At 38.7% G+C, this 20,761-nt stretch overlaps 1 protein-coding gene across 2 annotated transcripts in view; it reads left to right on the forward strand.

Moving 5' to 3' along the window:
* The window catches only part of CUEDC1 (CUE domain containing 1), a 32,330-nt gene extending 23,718 nt beyond the window's left edge, over window positions 1-8,612 (forward strand). Inside the window, exons 9-10 of one of the 2 annotated variants that reach the window (XM_051994215.1) lie at window positions 700-770; window positions 6,639-8,612. In XM_051994215.1, the coding sequence (XP_051850175.1) occupies window positions 700-767 (68 nt within the window). In that variant the 3' untranslated portion in view covers window positions 768-770; window positions 6,639-8,612. The remainder of the gene's footprint in view (window positions 1-699; window positions 771-6,638) is intronic. The other variant, XM_051994216.1, reaches the window with a different exon arrangement.
* Window positions 8,613-20,761: the final 12,149 nt, after the last annotated feature.

A 20,761-nucleotide genomic window follows, 5' to 3' on the forward strand; every position in this document is an offset into this window, starting at 1 on the left:
TTAAAGATTTCTTAAATCTATAGTCTAGCTCCTTCATTTTATAGTTGAGTAAACTGAAACTCAGAAAAGTTGAAATTATTCCACTCAGGTCATAGATCACAGGTCTAGTGAACCATAACTAGACCTAGGTCACAAAATAGGTGTGAGGTTAAGTAGTAATGTCAATCCAAGTGAAAAGTATGCAAGGAAAAATGGAAGCATTTCTGTTGCCTAGTCTTGAAAGGTTTTTTTTCCTTTAAATTTTTTTTTTAAATACTATTTTTTTTTCAAAAATCCAAAGACAGTTTTCATCATTCACCTTTACAAAACTTCATGTTCCAAATTTTTCTCCCTTTTCTCCTCCCTCTCTCCTCACCAAGACAACAAGCAAACCAATGCACATCAAAAATGTGCAATTCTTCTAAATATATTTCCACATTTATCATGCTGTGCAAAAAAATCAGATGAAGAGGGAAAAACAAGCAAACAAACAACAACAAAAAGGTGAAAATACTATATTTTGATGATATTCAGTTTCCAGAATTCTCTCTCTGGATGCAGATGGCACTTTTCATTATTAATTTATTGGAATTGTCTTGAATCACCTCGTTGTTGAAAAGAGCCAAGTTCTAGAAAGATTTCTTAATGTGATAGGTCTGTACTGGGCTACAAGTGATAGGGAAGGATGAAACTTACAAGAGCATCTTTCTTGCCTTTTAGAAGAAGACTTCCGGGCAAGGAAGCAGGAGACACTCAAGGAGGAGGAAACACCCAGAGAAGGACAGTAAGAGGTGAGCCAGGGGTTGCTGATGAAGGCTGGAGGGTCTATCATGCCCTCTCCTTGGCATCCTGAGTCATCCTATATCATCTGGCTTAAGCAGCATGCACATCTGAGAATGCTGAACTTGGAGGCAAATTCCAGCTCATGTCATGGGTCTGTATCTGGGCAAATGACGAGTTCAAATCCCAGCTCTGTTCCTTTCTACCTTTTTGACTTTGGAAATCCCTTAATTTCTCTGAGTCTCAGTTTTCTCATATGCAAAATAGGAGAACTTCTGATGAGCTTGTGATCTTCCTTTTCTTCCTTCATAGGAATAACTTTTTTGGGGTCCTAGACTCTGTCTTGGGACTGCTTTTGGTCAGCAGATTACTATTCATTCTCACACCAAATATTTTTTTAGCATTCACTTTGCCCAAGGTTAGTTGCTATGAGAGACAAAAAAGATGGAAAAGACATGCATCTTACAATTCAGACCATATCTGCATATCACTGACACAGAATATAATGTCAAAGGACATCTGTACAGGCACAAAGGCAAGCTCATTTCTAAGGAGAAAAATCAAGATTTGATGGAGAAAGAGGCATCTGAGCTGGGCCCTATAGGATGGGTAGGTAGGAATTTTTCAGGCAAAGGGCACAGTGTGGACAAAAGTAGAATGAAAACCTAGCGCTAGTTGAAGACTTTCTTTGATGTCCCAAGCCATTTTCTCTCTTTCTCTTACTGTAGCTTCCTCTACACCCCACATATGTAGTTGGCCTTTTGGGTGTGAAAACCTTTCCTCCCTTAAGTACTAATCTCAGATATTAGCAATGGCATGTATATGGAGGCAGGAGTTTAGTAAATGGAGAATTACTAACAGGCCAGTTTTACTAAAATAAAGAGTATAGAAAGGAGAATTATACATAATAAGGATGGAAAGAATACTGGGAGCTATATTATGGAGGGCTGTAAAGTATGTGTAACCAAATAGTACTATCAAATAAAGATAAAACTATATACTTAAAAAAAGTATTTAAGCACTAGAGATTGAGGCAGCAGCAACTGAAGACAAGCCCTGGGGAAGTTTAAATTTACCAAGTCACAGAATTTCAGAATTAGAAGGGATCTCAGTTTACTATCCACCCAACCATAATTAAACAAAAATCTTATCTCCGTCACACTGAACTAGTAGTCATCCAACCTTTGCTTAAAATCTTTCTATATGGAGGAATCCACTACTTCCCAAGCAGCCCATTTACTTTTGGACAGCTCTCATTGTTAGGAAGTTTATGCAGACATTGAGATGTTGCCTTTGCTTTGCAATTTCCTGCCATTGCTCCTGGAACCAAATGGTTTAATCCAATCTTAGAGTCTATCCAATCCTTAATATGACAGCCCTTTAAATACTTGAAAACAGCATTCATTTTTCCTTAAGCCTTCTCTTTTTCCAGGCTAAAAATCCCCAATTTTGTTAACCAATTTCAGTCTCGCAAAAAGAAAAAATTATTCAAACTTGAAACATTTGGAACAGAGGTTCTTCATTTAATATCTTTGAACCTATTTAAAAATATTTTGATAATTATTTCAATATAATTGATTTTCTTTGTAATTCTATGGTTTTTATTTTTATGCATTTAAAAACATTTATCTTGAGAAGGGATCCATAGGCTTCACCAGACTGTCAAAGAGCTCTGTGAACAGAAAATATTTAAGAACACCTGGGTTAGAAAGCCAACTAAAGTAGCAATTTGGAGACATTGGTTCTCCTTGGGGTCCTCCTAGGGCTTTTCAGCCATCCAAGAGAGCCACCTCCCCATTCTCCCAGGTGCTTCTCATTCAGAAGTTTCCTTTTCCATGCCCCCAAGATTAGTCTTATTTTTGGATTGTTGTCACCTTCAGCAGATTGGTAGCATAAATAGATTGTATAATACTGGAGTGTGTATGGTAGTGTTCTATATGGGCCTCATAAAACACTTGCTATACCTGCCTTCAAGGAGCTTGTAGGCTAAAAGATGATGAAATAAACAAACAGAGTCTTAAGCAAAGACCAGAGCTACTTAGTCCATGGGAACATAGCTCCCTCAACTGGACCTTCACTGTATGTAGCTCTTTTTAGATGTTTCTTCTTCAATCCCAGTTATACATCCTGCTCTTAAGTCTCCTCTCCCCAGCAGATAATATTATCTCTTTTTGTAAGAGGTGGAATTCATCTAATGTAAGTTTCCTCTAACAGTCCTTTTCCATATTTCACAATATTTCTTCTCATCACCCATTCTCTCCTGCTTTCCTCTATTCTCACAGGAAAAAGAATTCCCAAGGCTAAGCCTGCCTACCATTGTACCCTGATCCTATCTCTTGTTATCTCCTCCTGGAAATCTGTTTCTCTTTGTGTGTGTCTGTCTCTCTCCCCTATCTCTGTCTCTCCCCTGCACCGACCACCCCCTTTGTATGTTCTCTTTCTCCCTCTCAATTGTTTTTCCTTCTGACCCACAAACAGTGTTCAGATCTCATCAGTTCTTAAAAAGCCCCCCCCTTCATGCTTGCTACTCCTTTTAACTGCTATATTTTATATTTTAATTTCAGTATTCAAATTCTCAAGTCATCAACATTCACTTTTCTTTATGTACTAATTCTATATTTACCTCTGTGTTCTATTTAATCTGACTTCTTCTAATTTGCACTTTGATCCAAGTTACTTTGTGACTTTTAATATTTAAATCCAATTGGTTTTCTCAGTCCTTATCCTTCATGACTTCTCTGTAACATTTTATACTACTGCTAACCTCTTTGATCTTGAAATTTTTTTCTTGGCTTCACTATATCTATTTCTTCTCTAGTCTCTTAATCTATTTTTTCTTTTCTCCTCTTGTAACTCCCCCCCCCCCCCATAATGTGAGTGTTAGCAAAGGTTTCATTTATGGTTCTCTTCTCTTCTCTTTCTGTAATTTCATCTATTTCCATGACCTCGATTATCATCTTTATGCCATAAATCCTCAAATTTATATTTTCTAGTCTTTCTTTTCTCCTTCTCAAATGTTTTATTTCTAACAGCCAATTAGATATGTTCCTAGATCGCAGAGATCTCTATTAAAACTCATCATGTTTAAAAATGAAATAAAACATTCTCAAAACCATTTCTTCCTCCTAATGACCCCATCCATATCTGTTAGTGGAACCACCATTCTTTTAGTCACTCATTCTTTTGTTATTATTATCGTTTTTTTATTTACAAAACATATGCATGGAGAACTTTTCAACATTGACCCTTGCAAAAACTTGTGTTCCAACTTTTCCCCTCTTTTCCCCCACCCCTCCCCTAGATGGCAGGTAGTCCAATACATGTTAAAGTATATGTTAAATCCAATATATGTATACATATTTACACAATTATCTTGCTGCACAAGAAAAATCAGATTTAGAAAGAAAGAAAAAACCCGAGAAAGAAAACAAAAAGGCAAGCAAACAATAACAGAAAGAGTAGAAATGCTATGTTGTGGTCCACACGCATTTCCCATAGTTCTCTCTCTGGGTGAGGCTAATTCTCTTCATTATTGAACAATTGGAACTGGTTTGAATCATCTCATTGTTGAAGAGAGCCACATCCATTGGAGTTGATCATTATATAATCTTTTTGTTGCCATGTATAATGATCTCCTGGTTCTGCTCATTTCACTCAGCATCAATTCATGTAAGTCTCTCCAGGCCTTTCTGAAATCATCCTGTTGGTCATTTCTTACCAAACAATAATATTCCATAATATTCATATACCACAATTTATTCAGCCATTCTCCAATTGATGGGCATCCATTCAATTTCCAGTTTTCTTGCCACTACAAACAGGGCTGCCACAAACATTCTTGCACATGTGAGTCCCTTTCCCTTTTTTAAAATCTCTTTGAGATATAAGCCCAGTAGTAATACCCCTGAATCAAAGAGTATGCACAGTTTGATAACTTTTTGAGCATAGTTCCAAATTGCTCTCCAGATTGGTTGGATTCATTCACAACTCCACCAGCAATGCCTCAGTGTCCCAGTGTTCCCACATCCCCTCCAACATTCGTCATTATCTTTTCCTGTCATCTTAGCCAATCTGACAGGTGTGTAGTGGTATCTCAGAGTTGTCTTAATTTGAATTTCTTTGATCAATAATGATTTGGAGCATCTTTTCATATTAGTCACTCATTCTTGAAATCTTAAAATCATCCTTGTTTTTTTCCTTTTTTCCTCTGTCAATAAGTCCTGTAGTTTTATCACCTTTACATGTACACTTCCACCCTCATCAGAGCCTACCTAACCTTTAAAAGTAATTTTGTTATTTCAAAGTTCTTTTATGTTTTATTGGTACCTTTTATATTTATATCACAGTCATTTCTGGCTTTTCCCTTTTCCACTCAAGTCTTTTTTTTTTTTTTTTTTTTTTTTTTTTTTTTTTTGTAACAAAGAAAAAACAGTTGACTAATCAGACTGAATATGCAACATTCTGTATTCAGAGTCTCCTCTTTCTCCCTGGAAAGGAAGGAGGCGCATTTATTGGGGCTAAGATTAGTCATTATAATTACTCAGCATTCAGCTCTTTTAATGCCTTTCTCTTCTTTCCCATTTATATTATTGTAGTCATTGTGTTGATTGTTTTCTTGGTTTTGTTTACTTCACCTTGTGTTAGTTTATACAAGCTTTCTCCTCTTCCTCTGAATTCCACATATTCATTGCTTCTTATTGTCTCTCATAATTGGACAATTATATTCCTAATATTCTATTACATTCATTAGCCATAGTTTGTTCAGTTATTCTATAATTGATGGACACCTATTTCATTTCTAGTATTTTGCTGCCACAAAAGTTGGTACAAACATTTTGGCAAATAATGGGGCCTTTTTTTCACTTCTGTCTTTGATCTTCTTGGAGTAGATGTCTAGCAATGTAATCTCTGGGTCAATGGATATGCATTTTTAGATCACCCTCCCCACCCCCCCAACCCCCACCCCATAATTCCAAATTGTTTTCCACAATGGTTGGATCTTTTATTATATTTTGCTCAAATGATCAAAAACCATTTCCCCAAACTAGCTTCTTTTCCCTTTCAGTCTATTCTACTCCAGGCTGCTAGAAAGAGCCTCCTAAATAAGCTCTGCTTGTGATTTTCTCTTCATGACCCTATTTTCTTGGCAAAGGTTCTAGAGTGGTTTGCCATTTGCTTCTCCAGCTCATTTTTCAGATGAGAAAACTGAAGCAAACAAGTTTAAGTGACTTGCCCAGGGTAATACAGCTAGTAAGTGCCTGAGACTGAATTTGAACTCTTGGTAAAATGAATCTCTTGACTCCAGGCCCAGTATTCTATCCACTGCTTATGTTACACCCTCCTCCCAACTCAAAAACTTGCAAAAGCTTCCTTTTGTCTATTGAATAAAGTCCATTCTCTTATTCTTGCTCCTACAGACTTAAAACTTGAGCCAAGCTGGAGTATCTATATATCTCTCTATTGGATTTTTTATATACACACACACACATATATATGTATATGTATTTATATATGAGAGAGAGATATATGTTATATATATATATATATACATAAAAATCTCTTACTTCTGTAGTTATACTCATGCTATTCTCTCTACTTAAAAATCCCTTCCCATTATTCTCATCTTCACCTGTCTAAACAAAAGCCCGGATCCAATACCACTGTTTCCATGTGAAACTTAATAGTTGGGAGAACCAGAGACCACTGGGAGCTCTGACAGTCCCAAAGAAAAGTGGTCAAAATCCTTTCCTTATTTTCTGTAAATCCTATCACTGGATTTCCTGTGGGTTTAGTGCTCAGGAAAACTCACTTAGTGTAGAAATTTGAAAATTCCTCTCTTTCACCTACTCCAACAAAACTTTTTTTATCTTTTCCCTCAGGTGCTGGAGTTCACCGGAGATGAAATGTCCTAACGGGCAGCCAAATAGTGAAGGCCTGGCCTTGGCTGCCCGGACCTGCTGCAGTTAGACAGAGGGTGTGTGAGCATTGAGGCACCAAGTTTCTCCGGCTAGAGCACTCTGCTCCTCCGAAGCTTTGCTTCCAACTGCCTCTTGTTCTTCCCCTCTTGTGCAGAGTTTTGGAACTTTGGGATTGCCACATCGTGATTGGAGGAAGCATCTGGGGCTCCCCTGCCAAAGGCAGCTGCCAATCACAGTATTCTCTTGTAGCTGTGTTGTTTTAGGGGCAATGAGGAGAGGGCGATTTTCCTCTCCCATTTTAAAAAATGTCTCTCTGTAGCCTCTTGGCTTCCCTTCCCTCCCTCCCACCATTCCTCTCCCTAAAGGAGCAAGTCCAATCAGTGGGAGGGTTGGACACATAAAGCACAGGCCCAAGTTAATGTATGGGCAAGGACAAAATGGATCCTCATCTCCCCTCAAGTCCCTATCTCTTTCTCAGACTAGTCTAGACTTCACTGAAGAGTTGGAGACATCATCTAATCTTCCCATCCCTCTCAAACATCCCGCTCTTTTTCTTTCCTGAGCCCCTGGCTGCTATTTTTCAGGATGAGACTTATCTTCCCACTCTTGTTCCCTCTCGAGAGGTCCTTCAGCCACAAGGATGAAGAAACAGGGACAGATGGGAAAACCACACTTGGACTGGAGTAGCAGAAGGGGATGGGTTTTCTGTGATGATCTAGAGCAGAATGCCTAACTGGGAGAAGTTTCCTGAAGTCTTCCCTAAGGTTGTGGCCTCCCAGAAAAAGGGGCTTAGAGGGATAGCTCTAGAGCTGGAAATAAGTCATTTAATCTAAACCATTCATTTTCCAGATGAGGAAACTAGGGTCCAGAAAGGTTCATTGATCCACCCAAGATTACACAAGTATTTTTTTTTTTTTTTTGACAGAAATGGGATCTGAACTCAGGTTCTATAATTCCCAGTTCAGAGTTCCATGTATTCTTCCCACTGTGCCATAAGCAGAGAAATAATGTCATAGGGAAAACTCTCACCTATTATATTGGAGGTTGGTGGTGGTAGTGGTAGGGGACCCTTTCTAATAATCTGAAAGACAGGATGGAACACTTGTTTCCCTTATTCCTGTTGGGAAATAGAATGGGGGAAAGTTGTCCAATACGGAGTCAGCAGAAGTAGAAAGCTATTGGGCATAATACCAGCTTTAAACTACTGGGCTAGACTTCTAGGCTCAAGACACTCTACAGGCTAGGATGATGGGGGAAAAGAAAAGGGAAGATAGAGGGGCTCTAGTTGGCAGAGGAGGGGAGCAGGTTTCCCCTATCCTCTGGAAGTACTCTTATTAAGCTGACCCTAGATCTTGAGGGAGGAGCTTGCTGCTCATAAGTAGAAAATGTTAAACTTGAGGCTATCTGAGCTAGAAAGAACAGTGGAGAAACAACTGTTTTTTTAATACAGTGTGCAGGGGCAAGGGGTGGAGTTGCCCTGGGTATCACCTGCTTAGCCTTGAAAGCTGGCCTCAGTGCAGGCTGAGTCCTGTTTAGGGTGGGGAAGAAACCTGTTCTAAGAGGAAGCTCTACAGGGGGCCTATTCACTCTCTCACTAACCTACTCATTGTCCCAGAGAGTTTACTCTCTCTGCCTCTTCACATTAATGGGTTGTTACAGGGATAGGGAGAAGTTGATCTGAGGAATCAGGAAGCTTGGAAAGAGAAGAGTTTTTAGGAGAGGGGTTTTCAGCTTCACTAAAGCATCAAATCTCTACTGCTCAGTATGGAGCTTGGTTATTGTTAATAGTGGGGTAGGAGGAGGAAGTCTATAGCTGATTTGGGGGGGAAATTAGCAGGAAATCAAGATCAAATGAGATTATTCTTATAGTATTCTTTCTCCTAGCAAAGAAAGGAGGGGAAAGAGGGGGGAAAAGAGAGAGAGAGAGAGAGAGAGAGAGAGAGAGAGAGAGAGAGAGAGAGAGAGAAACTATGCGATTATGTGGGGGGACAGGATTTATAGACTCATAATTTCTCCCCCTTCATCCCTTAAGTTCCAGTGCTTTCTACCCCAAACCCTTGGGGGGCCCAAAGAAGGAAGGATTCCAGAATGGGCGGCCCCCCTGGTCAGTGGTTGGGCCTGGAATGTACTCAGGTCTGCTGGCTGGCAGGCCCAGGCCCTGGAATGTGCCTGCAGCTACCAAGGGGAGAGGAACCGCTTATGAAATGTAACCAAGTTTGGAAGTGTGTGCAGAGGTTGCTAGGGGTGAAGCTGGAGTGGGGCCACAGGTAACAGAAGGCATTTTGGCATAAGAATGAATAATTCACAGCTGAGGAGGGAAAGCCATCTTCTTCCCCCCCCCCCCTTTCTCTTTCTCTCCTCCCTCCCTTTTGTTCCTTTCCTTCCTTTCCCTCGTAGCTGGCAAGCTCTCCTCCTCATTCAGGTCCCTTACCCAGCAAAAGGATCTTTTTGGTTTCGAGATTTTCCCAAGGCCTCCCCACCCACTTGTGCCTTCCTTCTAGCCCTACGAGGACAACAAGAAGAGAACAAGACTCCAAAGCTGCCTGATCTTTCCATCTAGAGATCAACACCCCTAACCCCAGCCAGTCAGAGGGACAATGATTTCCCCTTCCACAGTACCAATATGGCATAGGCTAAAGGCCCAAGAGGGTCCCTATTCGGGATCCCAAAATCTATTATTCCCCAAGAACAGGGAAGGGACCTGCCTTGGTGAATCATTTTATCCAAAACTAAATGGAAAACAAAACATCCATAGTCTGCCCCTAGTCTCTCTTGAACCTCCAGAGAGAAGGATGGTGAGATGGAAATAGCCAAAGCAATTGATCTTCAGAGACTCATTTCTCTTGCAATCAAAAAGTTGTTCACTTCTAGCAAAGTTTGTGCAGTGAGGAATACATGAAAAGTCTTTTAAACAACTAAACCTCCAATCACTTCGGAAATTTATAAGGTGGAAACCCAATCTTGAGCTTTGTGAGTGTTGGTTGCTATGTTAGGTTTTGTTTCCACATGTGATGTTGTTGTTGTTTTTTCTTAAAGATGTTTAATAGGAATTCATATAATAAAGTCATGGTGTACTCTTAACTTTTAGTCATGGTTTGAGGGATAAGTCTGACCTCAAGGGACTTGAAACTTACCTTTCTGCCTCCATTCTTGCTTCTTTCCCATTTTCTTGCCCCAGCTTTTTATCCAAGAAGGTGCATTTCTAAGGGGTTAAAAGAGTCCTTTCACAGACAGGGTGATACCTTTTTCCAGGTTAGTGAACTCTTAATTATCTGCTTGGCTTCTCCCATCACCGAGCACCTTTCCCTAGGCTGTTTTCTTCCTGTCACCCAGCTTGTGTTTGCTTAGGGAAGATAAATTACTCCTGTTAGCTTAAGCAAAACATAACTAGGAAGGTTGGTCTCTTACAAAAGCATTATATGATTTTATTTCAAAGTCAAATAGGAAAAAAAATTTTTTTAAATTGCCTGTGTCATAGGGAGATTGAAACCGGGGGAGGCTCTTTCAGAACAAAATCACCGACCCATAAAAGTGTTAGATCACCTAGTACTTGGGTCCAGTCAAAGGGTAAACACAGGTGTTTGGGATTAAGGCAAAGAAAGGCAAAAATATGTATTTGTTGCTTAGCGTGTGTGCCAGACACTGTTCTAAGTGCTAAAGATAACAAACAGAAGCAAAAAAAAAGAAAAAAAAAAGAAAAGAAAAGAAAAGGAAAAAAAAAAGAAACATTGTCTCTGCCTGTGTTGGAAGATAACACATAAAAAAGAGAAGAAGTGGGGTGGACGGTATTGGTGTTGAGGGCATGGTATGGAAGTCTAGAGAGTCAGAGGTAAAGGTGGAGGGGCAGCTTGCTGACCAGGGACTCTCTTCAAAATAGAGGGCCCCCTTGATAAAGGCTTTCATTAACAGGAGGAGGGATCAGCGATGTCCTCAGGTGAGACAGTGGTGGAGTTATAGAAATGAAGTCCAGGACAAGAATGGGCTTTGGAGTTAGGTTCTGGGATGAGGTGATTCCTGAGATTTTCTCTATCTCAAGAGTTTTTTGATTCCTAAAATCCTTGGTGTTTGCTACTTCTGGAAATGGGGCTGTTGTTCCCACTGTCACTAACTAGAGCAGCTCCATCTTCCTGATTGGGAAGGTCCCTCTTGCTAGCCATGACTGGCAGACCAAGTAGGAGAGGGACCTAGAAAAAGGACAGGGGATAATTTGGAGATAAAGGAGAGTGCTTTAGGCAGAGGAGGTAGCTGGGGTGGAGCAGCATTGAGTCTCGCTGTCCTGTAGAGAACAAGGTCATGATGTGAAATGCAGGACACAGAAAGGCCCTATCTGCTCCAAAGCATCTTCCTAGTGATTTCCTTTGACTTTGCCACAGTTAGAATTGTTTGGGTTAAGAAACAGTTTCTAAGAGGGGGGCCATTAAAATGCAAATGTTACCTGGGATAGTAACATATTAACTGGGCTAATATCTATTATTAAAGGATAGATATTTATATATGTAGATGTTGGGTATTATATATATATGTATATATATATATATATATATATATATATATATAGAGAGAGAGAGAGAGAGAGAGAGAGAGAGAGAGAGAGAGACAGAGAGACAGAGAGAGAGTATTGTTTCCCAGACTGCTCTGTGGAATTCTGATTTTCTATCCATCAGGAATGGAAGTTCAATGAGAATATTTCATTTCATTATTATTAAGCAATTCCCATGTGTAAGATGGAAGAGAAAGATTCTAGTAATATTCCTGTCTTCAAAAAGTTTACCTTCTGAGGAAAGGGAAGTAAATAAAAAGCACATACAAGTAAATACAAAGCATATTGGAAGTAATTTAACAAAGGATAGTTGTGATAATTTGGATTGGGGAAGGGAGCTGGAACCAGGAAAGTCTTCATGTTATAAAGCAGCACCTGGGTTGGGGCTTGAAGGAAGTGAGGGATTGGAGTCTGGAAAGAGGAGGTGTGGGGAGAGTGTAGTCTAGACTCCAGAGCAACCCAAAGGCAGAAGATGTAAGGTCATATAACAGCATCAACCAATAAACCATTTTGTCTACGGCCAAGACTGGGGAGTAATATGAAATAAGACTGAAAAAGTAGGTCAGAGCAAAAATTGTGAAGAACTTTAAATGCCAGACTTAGGATTTTTCATTTTATCCTAATGACTATGGAGAGACATGAAAGGTTTTTGAGTAAAGACTTTTTCCCCATCTAGTATAAAACATATCAACATTACTCATGTGCAGTAATATTTGATTTAAAAAAAGCTTTAATTTTTTCAGTTTTCCTTTAACATTTCCCCAACTTTTTCTTCTCCCTGTTATTCTACTTGTGATCTGTTACCTTCTCTTTCCCCTCCAGCTTTTCACAATCCATGATTTAGGGGTCCTTCTATATCTCAAGTTCATAATTACATTATGTCTAAATTCATTTGGGAAATGCTGAGCTCATTTTAAAAAAATTATCTGGAAATCAGTTAATTTTGATGGGAAGGGAGAGGAATAAAAAAGTGAGTTGGGGGTTTGCTGGGGGAGGGACAGGTGTCCCCCTGGGTCAAAAGGGGCAAAATCAAGATGCTAAAGACTTAAGGGAACTCCTATCAATTACAGTTTTGCCTAAGGCTAAAATTAAGCTTCTTCCTCTGTCCCCAGTGCTCCCCATAAGCATGGAGAGTGTGGAAAGATTGTGGACATAGTGGGCAGATGTGTGTTTGGTGGTGGTGGTGGAGGGTGTTGAGTGTGAGATAGGAGAAAGGGACATCTCAGTTTTCATTTCTGATGGTCACAGGCAATGCAGAGAGTCTGAAGTACAGCTACCAGTCAAGATGGCCTTAGATGGAGAGTGGGACAGTCAGTGAGGCTGGAGAGGGGAACCCAAGAGTCTAGAAATGTCTCTTTCAGAACAACAGCCGTTCTTGGAATGTCTCAGAAGTCAAATTCCTGGAAATGCTTTTTCTTGTGAAAAGCCTATTCACTCCCAGGGTGATAACCTTGGCATTAGTTGCTCAAGCCATAAAAAGCTGGGACAGGCCAGCTGCAGAAAGTACCAAAGACAAGAACAGCTGGAGAGGTTGAATGCCACCTGGTGGCCTCTGGTGGAAGCAACAATGCCTGGAAACCAAAGGCATCTGGAATTGAATCCTTCCCTTTCATAGATTTGGAGCTAGAAGGGATCGTAGAGCTTATCTAGTCCAAGCTTCTCATTTTATAGGTAATGAAACTCAGGTCCAGAGAGTATCTTGCCCAAGGTGTCACAGATCAGGCCAAAACTTAAAATTCTCTTATAGGACTAGAATTTTAGGATCATTACAAGATCTTGGAAATCAGTTAGTTATAGAATATAAGTTGAAAGATATCTCAGAGGCTGGTTGGTCCAATCTATGTTTGACTGAGAACCATGTTATATACATATCCAACAAATAATTGTTACCCAGCCTTTCCTGAAGACACTCTGATGAAAGAAAATTTACTACCTACTAAGGTAAACTCATTTCACTTTGAGAAAATTCTAATTTGTTAGAAATTTTTTTCTTTCTTTTTCTTTTATTTTCTTTCCTTTAACTTTTTTTTTCTTTTTGCTGAGGCAATTGGGTTATACAGCTAGGATGCATTGAGTGACTGAGATCAGACTTGAACTCAGGTCCTCCTGACTTCAGGGCTGATTATCTATTGTGCCACCTAGCTGCCCCCCTTTTTTTCCTTTTTTTTTTTTAATAATAGCTTTTTATTTTTCAAAACACATGCAAAGATAGTTTTTTTTTAACATTTATCCTTGCAAAACTTTATATCCCAAATTTTTTCTCTCCCTTTCCCCCCTCTTTCCTAGACAGTAAGCAATCCAATATAAGTTAGACATGTGCAATTCCTCCAAACATATTTTCACATCTGTCATGTGGCATGAAAAAAATCAGATCAAAAGAGAAAAAAAAAACATGAGAAAGAAAACAATAGAAAAAAGGTGAAAACACTATGCTTTTATCCACATTCAGTTTCCGTAATTTACTTTCTGGATGTGGATGGCTCTTTTCATGACAACTCTATTGGAACTGCCTTGAATCATCTCATTGTTGGAAAGAGCCAAGTTCCTCACAGCTGATCATCACATAATCATCTTGTGTCTATGTACAATGTTCTCATGGTTCTACTCACTTCACTTAGTATCAGTTCATGTAAATCTTTCCAGGCTTTTCTGAAATCGGCCAACTCATCATTTCATATAGAACAATATTCCATTATACTCATATACCATAACTTATTCAACCATTCTCCAACTGAGAGGCATCCATTGAATTTCCAGTTCCTTACCACAAAAAGGGCTGCTACAAACATTTTTGCAGATGTGAGTCCTTTCCTCTCTTTTATGATGTCTTTGGTATATAGACTCAATAGAAACACCGATGGATCAAAGGGTATGCACAGTTTGATAGCCCTTTGGGCATAATTCCAAATTGCTTTCCAGAACAGTTGGATCAGTTCACAACTCTACCAACAAAGTATTAGTGTTCCAGTTTTCTCACATCCCCTCCCAATTTTTTTTTTCTTACAACCAAAATAAATGTTTATTTCTGAAACTTTCAACATACTCCTTGTTCTGCCTTCTGGGACCAAGTAGAAAACATTTTTAAAATTTAAATTGAATATTTCATTTATTTATAGTTTCTAATGTTTACTTTTATAAGATTTTGCTTTCCATTTTTCTCCTTCCTTCCCTCATCCCTGTTCCCTTCCCAAAATGGCAAGCAATCTGATATAGGTTATAGATGTGCAAATATATTAAACATATTTCCACATTAGTCATGTTGAATCAGAACAAAAGGGAAAACTATAATAAAGAAAAAAAAAACAACAACAAAGTGAAAATAGTATTTTTCTATCAGCATTTAGACTTCATAGTTCTTTATCTGGATGTGGATAGCATTTCCATCATGAGTCTTTTGGAACTGTTTTAGATCATTGTACTGCTGAGAAGAGCTAAGTCTATCTTCCTTAATAACATTGTATAATGTTGCTATAACTGTGTACAATGTTCTCTTGGTTCTCTTCACTTAACTCAGCATCACTTGTAAGTCTTTCCACATTTTTCTGAACTTCTCCTGCTTATCATTTCTTATAGAACAAGAGTATTCATTACATCCATATTCTACAATTTGTTTAGTTATTCTCCATTTGATGGCATCTCTTCAATTTCCAATTCTTTGCCACTACAAAGAGAGCTGCTATGAATATTTTTTTTTATTCATTGAGTCCTTTCCCCTTTTAATGATCTCTCTGGGATACAGACCTAGTAGTGGTATTGTTGGATCAAAGGGTATACACAGTTTTATAGCCCTTTGGGCACAGTTCCAAATGGCTCTCTGGAACGGTTGGAGCAGTTTACAACTCCACTAACAATGCATTAATATAGAATAATTCTAATCCTTCTTTCATGTGACTGTCTTTCAAATGCTTGAATATAGCTTTCATATCGTCTATAAATCTCTCTTTTGGGCAAAATATTTTCACTTTCTTAAACTCAAATCTTATATGGCATGATCTCAAGGACTTTCATCAGACAGCGAAGTGACACAGTGATGGATTTGAAGTCAGGAAGATCTAACTTCAAATCTTACTTCAGTTACTTATTAGTCATGTGACCTCAGACAAGTTAACCTGTCTACCTCAATTTCCTCATCTGTAAAATGAGGAATAACAATACCTTACCATCCAAGCTTGTTGTGAGGACAAAATGAGGTATTTAGAAAATGCTTTGAAAGCTTTAAAGTGATACACTAATGTTATTATTGTTGTTATTATTCACTTTGGCCACACTTTCTTGGATAATTTCCTCTAGATAATGTACTGAAAGACATTGGTTTTTCCTAAAAGACAGCATCAAAATCTGGAACAATACACTTCAGATAATGGGGCCTGATCTGTACAAAGTGTAATGAACTATTTATTCCCCTCTTAATGTAGCCAAAGATCCCTTTCTCTCTCTTCTAAAAGTTCCCACATCTATGCTTTTGGTTTGTATTGAACTTTGCTGTTCTTTTTTAAATGAATGACATCTAGTTCAACCTCCTCGTTTGCATAGGAAGAAACTGATGTGATTTACTCAAGAGCACAAATCTGACTAACAGCTAAATTGGAACACAGACACAGATCTTTTGGCTCTGATAAGAGTGTTTTAAAGTCCATGCAAGGTAGTGGGGAGAGAGTAGGAAGTGGAATTAGAATTAGATTTAAATCTCCACACTGATTGGTGAGTCTGGGCAGGTCATTTAACTTTTTGGAATCTTTGTTTTCTTGCTGCACAGAGGGGAATTAGGACCGCTCACTCCAACTGAAGGCTTTCGCTAAGAATTCCTTTGGTGGTAAAAGTATATCCTATATCCTTGGATCCCTGGGTAGCCAAATCCCCTCTGGGAATGATAATGTGGTTAACTCTGAATACACAATGGAGAAGAGAAAAAAGGAGGAAGGCAGTATAAGGGAGTAACTGGATGGCTCAATGGATAGAGCACTAGGGTCTGAAGCTGGGAAGACCTGAGTTCAAATATGGTCTCAGGCACTTACTAGGTGTGTGATCCTGAACAAGTCTCTTCCTCTTCTGTAAAAATGAGCGGGAAAGGGAAATACCAAACCAGTTTAGGATTTGCTGAGAAAACTTAATGATGAAGAATTACAAATGACTAAAGCAGCTAAACAATACCTATATGTGAAACTTGTATATTCCAAGGAGTTTTATTATGGAATGTTCTCTACAAATGACTGGAGATGATTTTGGAATGTCAAGTTAGTGTGGGACTTCTAAAAGTTCATCTCTAAAATATTTTAAGAACTTTCTCTAGGGGAAGGGGGTGGGGTGAAGAAGGAAGGGTTCCAGGGTAGTGATTGGTAGGGAGCTAAATATTTTGTTACCTCAGTTTCCATATGTATGCTTTGAAATCTTTAAGCACAATATAATTAAGCACAAATAATTGGCCAAGGGGAAGAAAATGTGGAATTAGAATGTCTCCCAATTTTTCAAGATTAGCTCACCCGGGGTATGGAAAGGAAAGGCTTCTCTAGCCCCAGGTGAAATAGGGCTATTTGGGAGCCCAGGTGCATGCTAGGTTACAAAGCAATTCTTAGGGAAACAAGGAGAGACGTCTATACTAGCTTTAGGGACAAGAACAAAAGAAAGAGAAAACAATTAAAATGATAGATGGCAGCTAATTTATGTGGGCATAAATCTTCCCCGGGAGGCCAACCTCAAAATTGTCAGACCAGGGCCGGAGGGTAGTCTTCAGTTGTTCCTCTAGTAAAGATCAAAGTGCTTATAACTCCACATCAGCTGTCCCCTCTTCTCCCTCTTTATTCCCCTTTCCCCCCCATCTCCCCCCATTCTACTCACGAATGCTAATGTATATTCTTTAGGGCAAGACTTGTGTGTGTGTGTGTGTGTGTGTGTGTGTGTGTGTGTGTGTAATCAATCTCTCTGATAGTCTGATGAAGCCTATGGACCCTTTTAAAATAATAGTATTTTAAAAATTAACTACGTTCAGTTAGAGTTTAGTGAAAATAAAAATGCATTTTTTTCTTTCATTTAAGTTAATGGACCCATTGAAATTGATCCATGTAGCTTGGGGAGGGGTGATATGGACCCCAGATTTATTTGGGAAGAGAGAAAGAGATTTTTAAGACACAAGGATCCTAAGTGGGGGCTTAATATAGCTATATATAAATGTGGGTATGTATATATATTTTCTGGCAAGCAATATCAATTCATTGACATTTCCTAGAGGAGGGATGGTGCTTGTGGTTACAAATTTCCAAGGAGCAAACCTAGCCTCATATACAACATAAGAACAGTCAAAGAAAACACAAATTAGGAGCTCTGAAATGAATCGTGACTATGCTCATTTAATAGATCTGGCCACAAATAAGAGTAGTAATATTTGTATCTTTTTCCTTATGAGACTGCCAGGGAAATGTTTCTTAAAGTTGAGGCATGCTATTGTCTCTTTTATACAAGGGGATACAGAGGGAAGCAACAGTAGCTATTAGCTGAGCATCAGATTTAGGAGACTGTCTCTAGCCTCATTCCGGTCAACAAACATTCATTGTCTGCTCCGTGCAAGGCACTGTAGTAAGAAAAGGAAAGACAAAATCTTTGCTTTCAAGGAGTTTACCTTTTAAGTGATATATACACTGATAAGCAGAAGGCAAGGAAAATTATAACGCCCTTTCTGACCCCATCTATTTGTGTTCTCACTCCTAAAATTACTTTATATTTACTAATCTTGGTACATAAGCTCAATGGAAAGAATGCTAGATTTGGAGTCAGAGGACCTGGGTTCAAGTTTTGCCTCTTCTATGTACTGTGTGGCAAGTCATATAACTTCTCAGTCTGTTTCCTCATCTATAAAAGGTGGTATTTGAATTAGATGAAGGTCCCTTCCAATTTAAGAAGTGTAACTCAATGATCCTATGACACATCCTATGATCTTTAGATAGAATGAAAATTAAAGACATGAATGATTTCATTTTTCTCTTTTTATCCCAAGTACCGAGTAAATGTTTACTAAATTTATTGTACTGTACTGAATGTTGACTTTGAAATACCTAAGAGAGATTCAGGTAGATATTCGATAGAAAGATGGCAATAAACAGGGCTTCAAGAGAGAAAGAAAACACAGCACTAAGTCTACAGATTTGGGAGTCATAGATCTAATACTTGAACCCAAGGGAATCGATGAAGTCATGAAGGGAAAGATATAGAAAGAGCAAAGAAGAAGCCATGGCTTTGAAGGCATACCCATGCCAAGAGGTTAGGAGGTGAAAATGAATCTATACAAAAAAAAAATGAGGAACCAGGTGGCAGACTAGAGTCAAATGAGGAGATAGCAATGTCAAAGGAGAAGGGTTCAGGAGTGGGCTGTGGCCAATACTGTCAGAAAGTTGCAGAGAAGTCAGAGGATAAGGACTAAGAAAAAGCCATAAGAACATGGCAACCTTGGCAAAAGCAGCCGTAATAGAATGTTGGATTGGAGCTCAGGGACCAGAAGTCAGATCACAATGGGTTTGAGGAAGTGGAGGCAGTGAATGTTGACTGTTCTTTCTAGGAGTTTGGCAGTAAAAAGAAGGAAAGACAAGAGAAGTTGGCTTGATATCGATTTGGCAAATTCAAGTGAAGAATTTAAAAAAAAATTTTTTTCAATGAACAAAAATCTATTTTTTTCTCTCTCACCCATTTCCATTTTTTAAAAAGGAAAAAACAAAATTCTTGAACAAATATATGTAGTCAAGCAAGACAAATTCTCCAATTCTCCAAAAATGTATGTCTCAATCTGCACCCCAAGTCCCTCAATTCTCTAACAGCAAAGCTACATCATTGGTAACCTGACCTTTGTGGTAATCAGAGTTCTTAAGTCTTTCAAAACTGGTTGCCTCTCTAATGTTGTTGTTATTGTATAATTGTTTTATTTGTCTAAATTAAAGATTTTTTAAGGATGGGATAGAACTGAGAAAGTGTGTGGGCAACAAAAAGGGAGCCAGTAGACAGGGAAAATTGAAGATAAAAGGGGAGAGAAGGGGAAGGATCCATGGGCAAATTACTGGAGGCATTGGTTGAAGATGGAACTCAGAACAATAGCAGAGGAGACAGCCTTGGAAATAAGAGTATGTAAATAAGGATGAGAATAAAAGAAAGGAAACAATTAAATTGACAGATAGAATAGTGCCAAATTTTATAAATATAAATCTTCTCTGGGAGGCCAGTCTCAAGATTGCCTGGCCAGGACCAGGGGGTAGCCTTGAAATATTCCCTCCTATAAAAATCAAAAGCTTATGGAAATGGGGTCTCTTTCCTCAGAGACTGTAGAAGAAGAGAGGAGGGATGAAGGTGTGTGTGGGATATGAGTGTGGAATAAAGAAAATGAGGGAAATTTACCATAAATGGTTTAGATTTTCCCAGTAAAGGACATCCACTGAATATCTACTGAGAGAGTAGTGTGGAGGCTTGAAGAGAGAAGAAAAAAATAAAAGGTTTGTGATAGGTACTGAGAAGAATGAGAAAGCTTCAAATCTTGTAGCAATAAGGGCCTAATTAAGATTATTATCTGAAAGGAATATTTCAAATTTCAACATAATAGGAATAGTAGTTATATGAGATAGTGAGATCTAAGATATGGCTGTCCATGTGAGTGAGTGATTTAGAGGGAAGTGGATGAACTGGGAGTCCAGGGCTTTTGAAACTCTAATCCTGTTTGCCTCAGTTTCCTCATCTGTAAAATGTGCTAGAAAAGGAAACGGCAAACCACTCCAATTATTTGCCAAGAAAACCCCAAATTAGGATCATGGAGAGTTAAATATGATTGAACAACTGTTATATCTTCACATGCATATATATATACATATACATACACATATATACATATACATATACATATACATACATATATATGTATGTATGTGTGTGTGTGTGTGTGTGTATATATATATATATATATATATATATATATGTTTCTAGTAGGAGGGCAGAGATTGAGGGGGATGTGGTATGGAGATGAAGACTGTAAACTAGGTATTGCATTTCTAGAGAAAAAAAGGGATAAAAACTTCAGAGCTAGACGCTCCCTACAGGAAGAACCTGGTGATTCAGCCATTTGGAATGAACCTCAGAAGAGAAGGAGATTCCAGAAGAGGCAGTGGGCAATAAAGAGGATGATGACTATTCTTCCTGATCTTGTGGGTGTGTAGGGGGTTAGGGAATGAGAGAAGGAATAATCAGCCTATCTCATAGACTCAGCTGGTTAAACCTTAGTGGTTATTTGGTAATCACCCTGTTTTAAAGTTGGAGAAGCCTGGGCCCAGATAGGAAAAATCATTTGCTCAAGGTTTCATAGGCAATACATATCAGCATCTGGAGTGGAACTCAGGGCTTCTGACTTTAGGCTCCAGGTGTCCTTCCATTGCTCAGCCTTAACTTCCTTCTGTCTTATCTGGCTCACTCTCCCATATTATCTACCCCTTTCTACTTAGTCCTGTTTCCTAACTTCCTGCATTCTCTTCCTCAACTCTTTCACACAGTCAGAACACAAAAGTTCAGTGTTTACTAGGCA

The sequence above is a fragment of the Antechinus flavipes genome, chromosome 4, assembly GCF_016432865.1.
Source record: "Antechinus flavipes isolate AdamAnt ecotype Samford, QLD, Australia chromosome 4, AdamAnt_v2, whole genome shotgun sequence".
Taxonomy (NCBI): domain Eukaryota; kingdom Metazoa; phylum Chordata; class Mammalia; order Dasyuromorphia; family Dasyuridae; genus Antechinus; species Antechinus flavipes.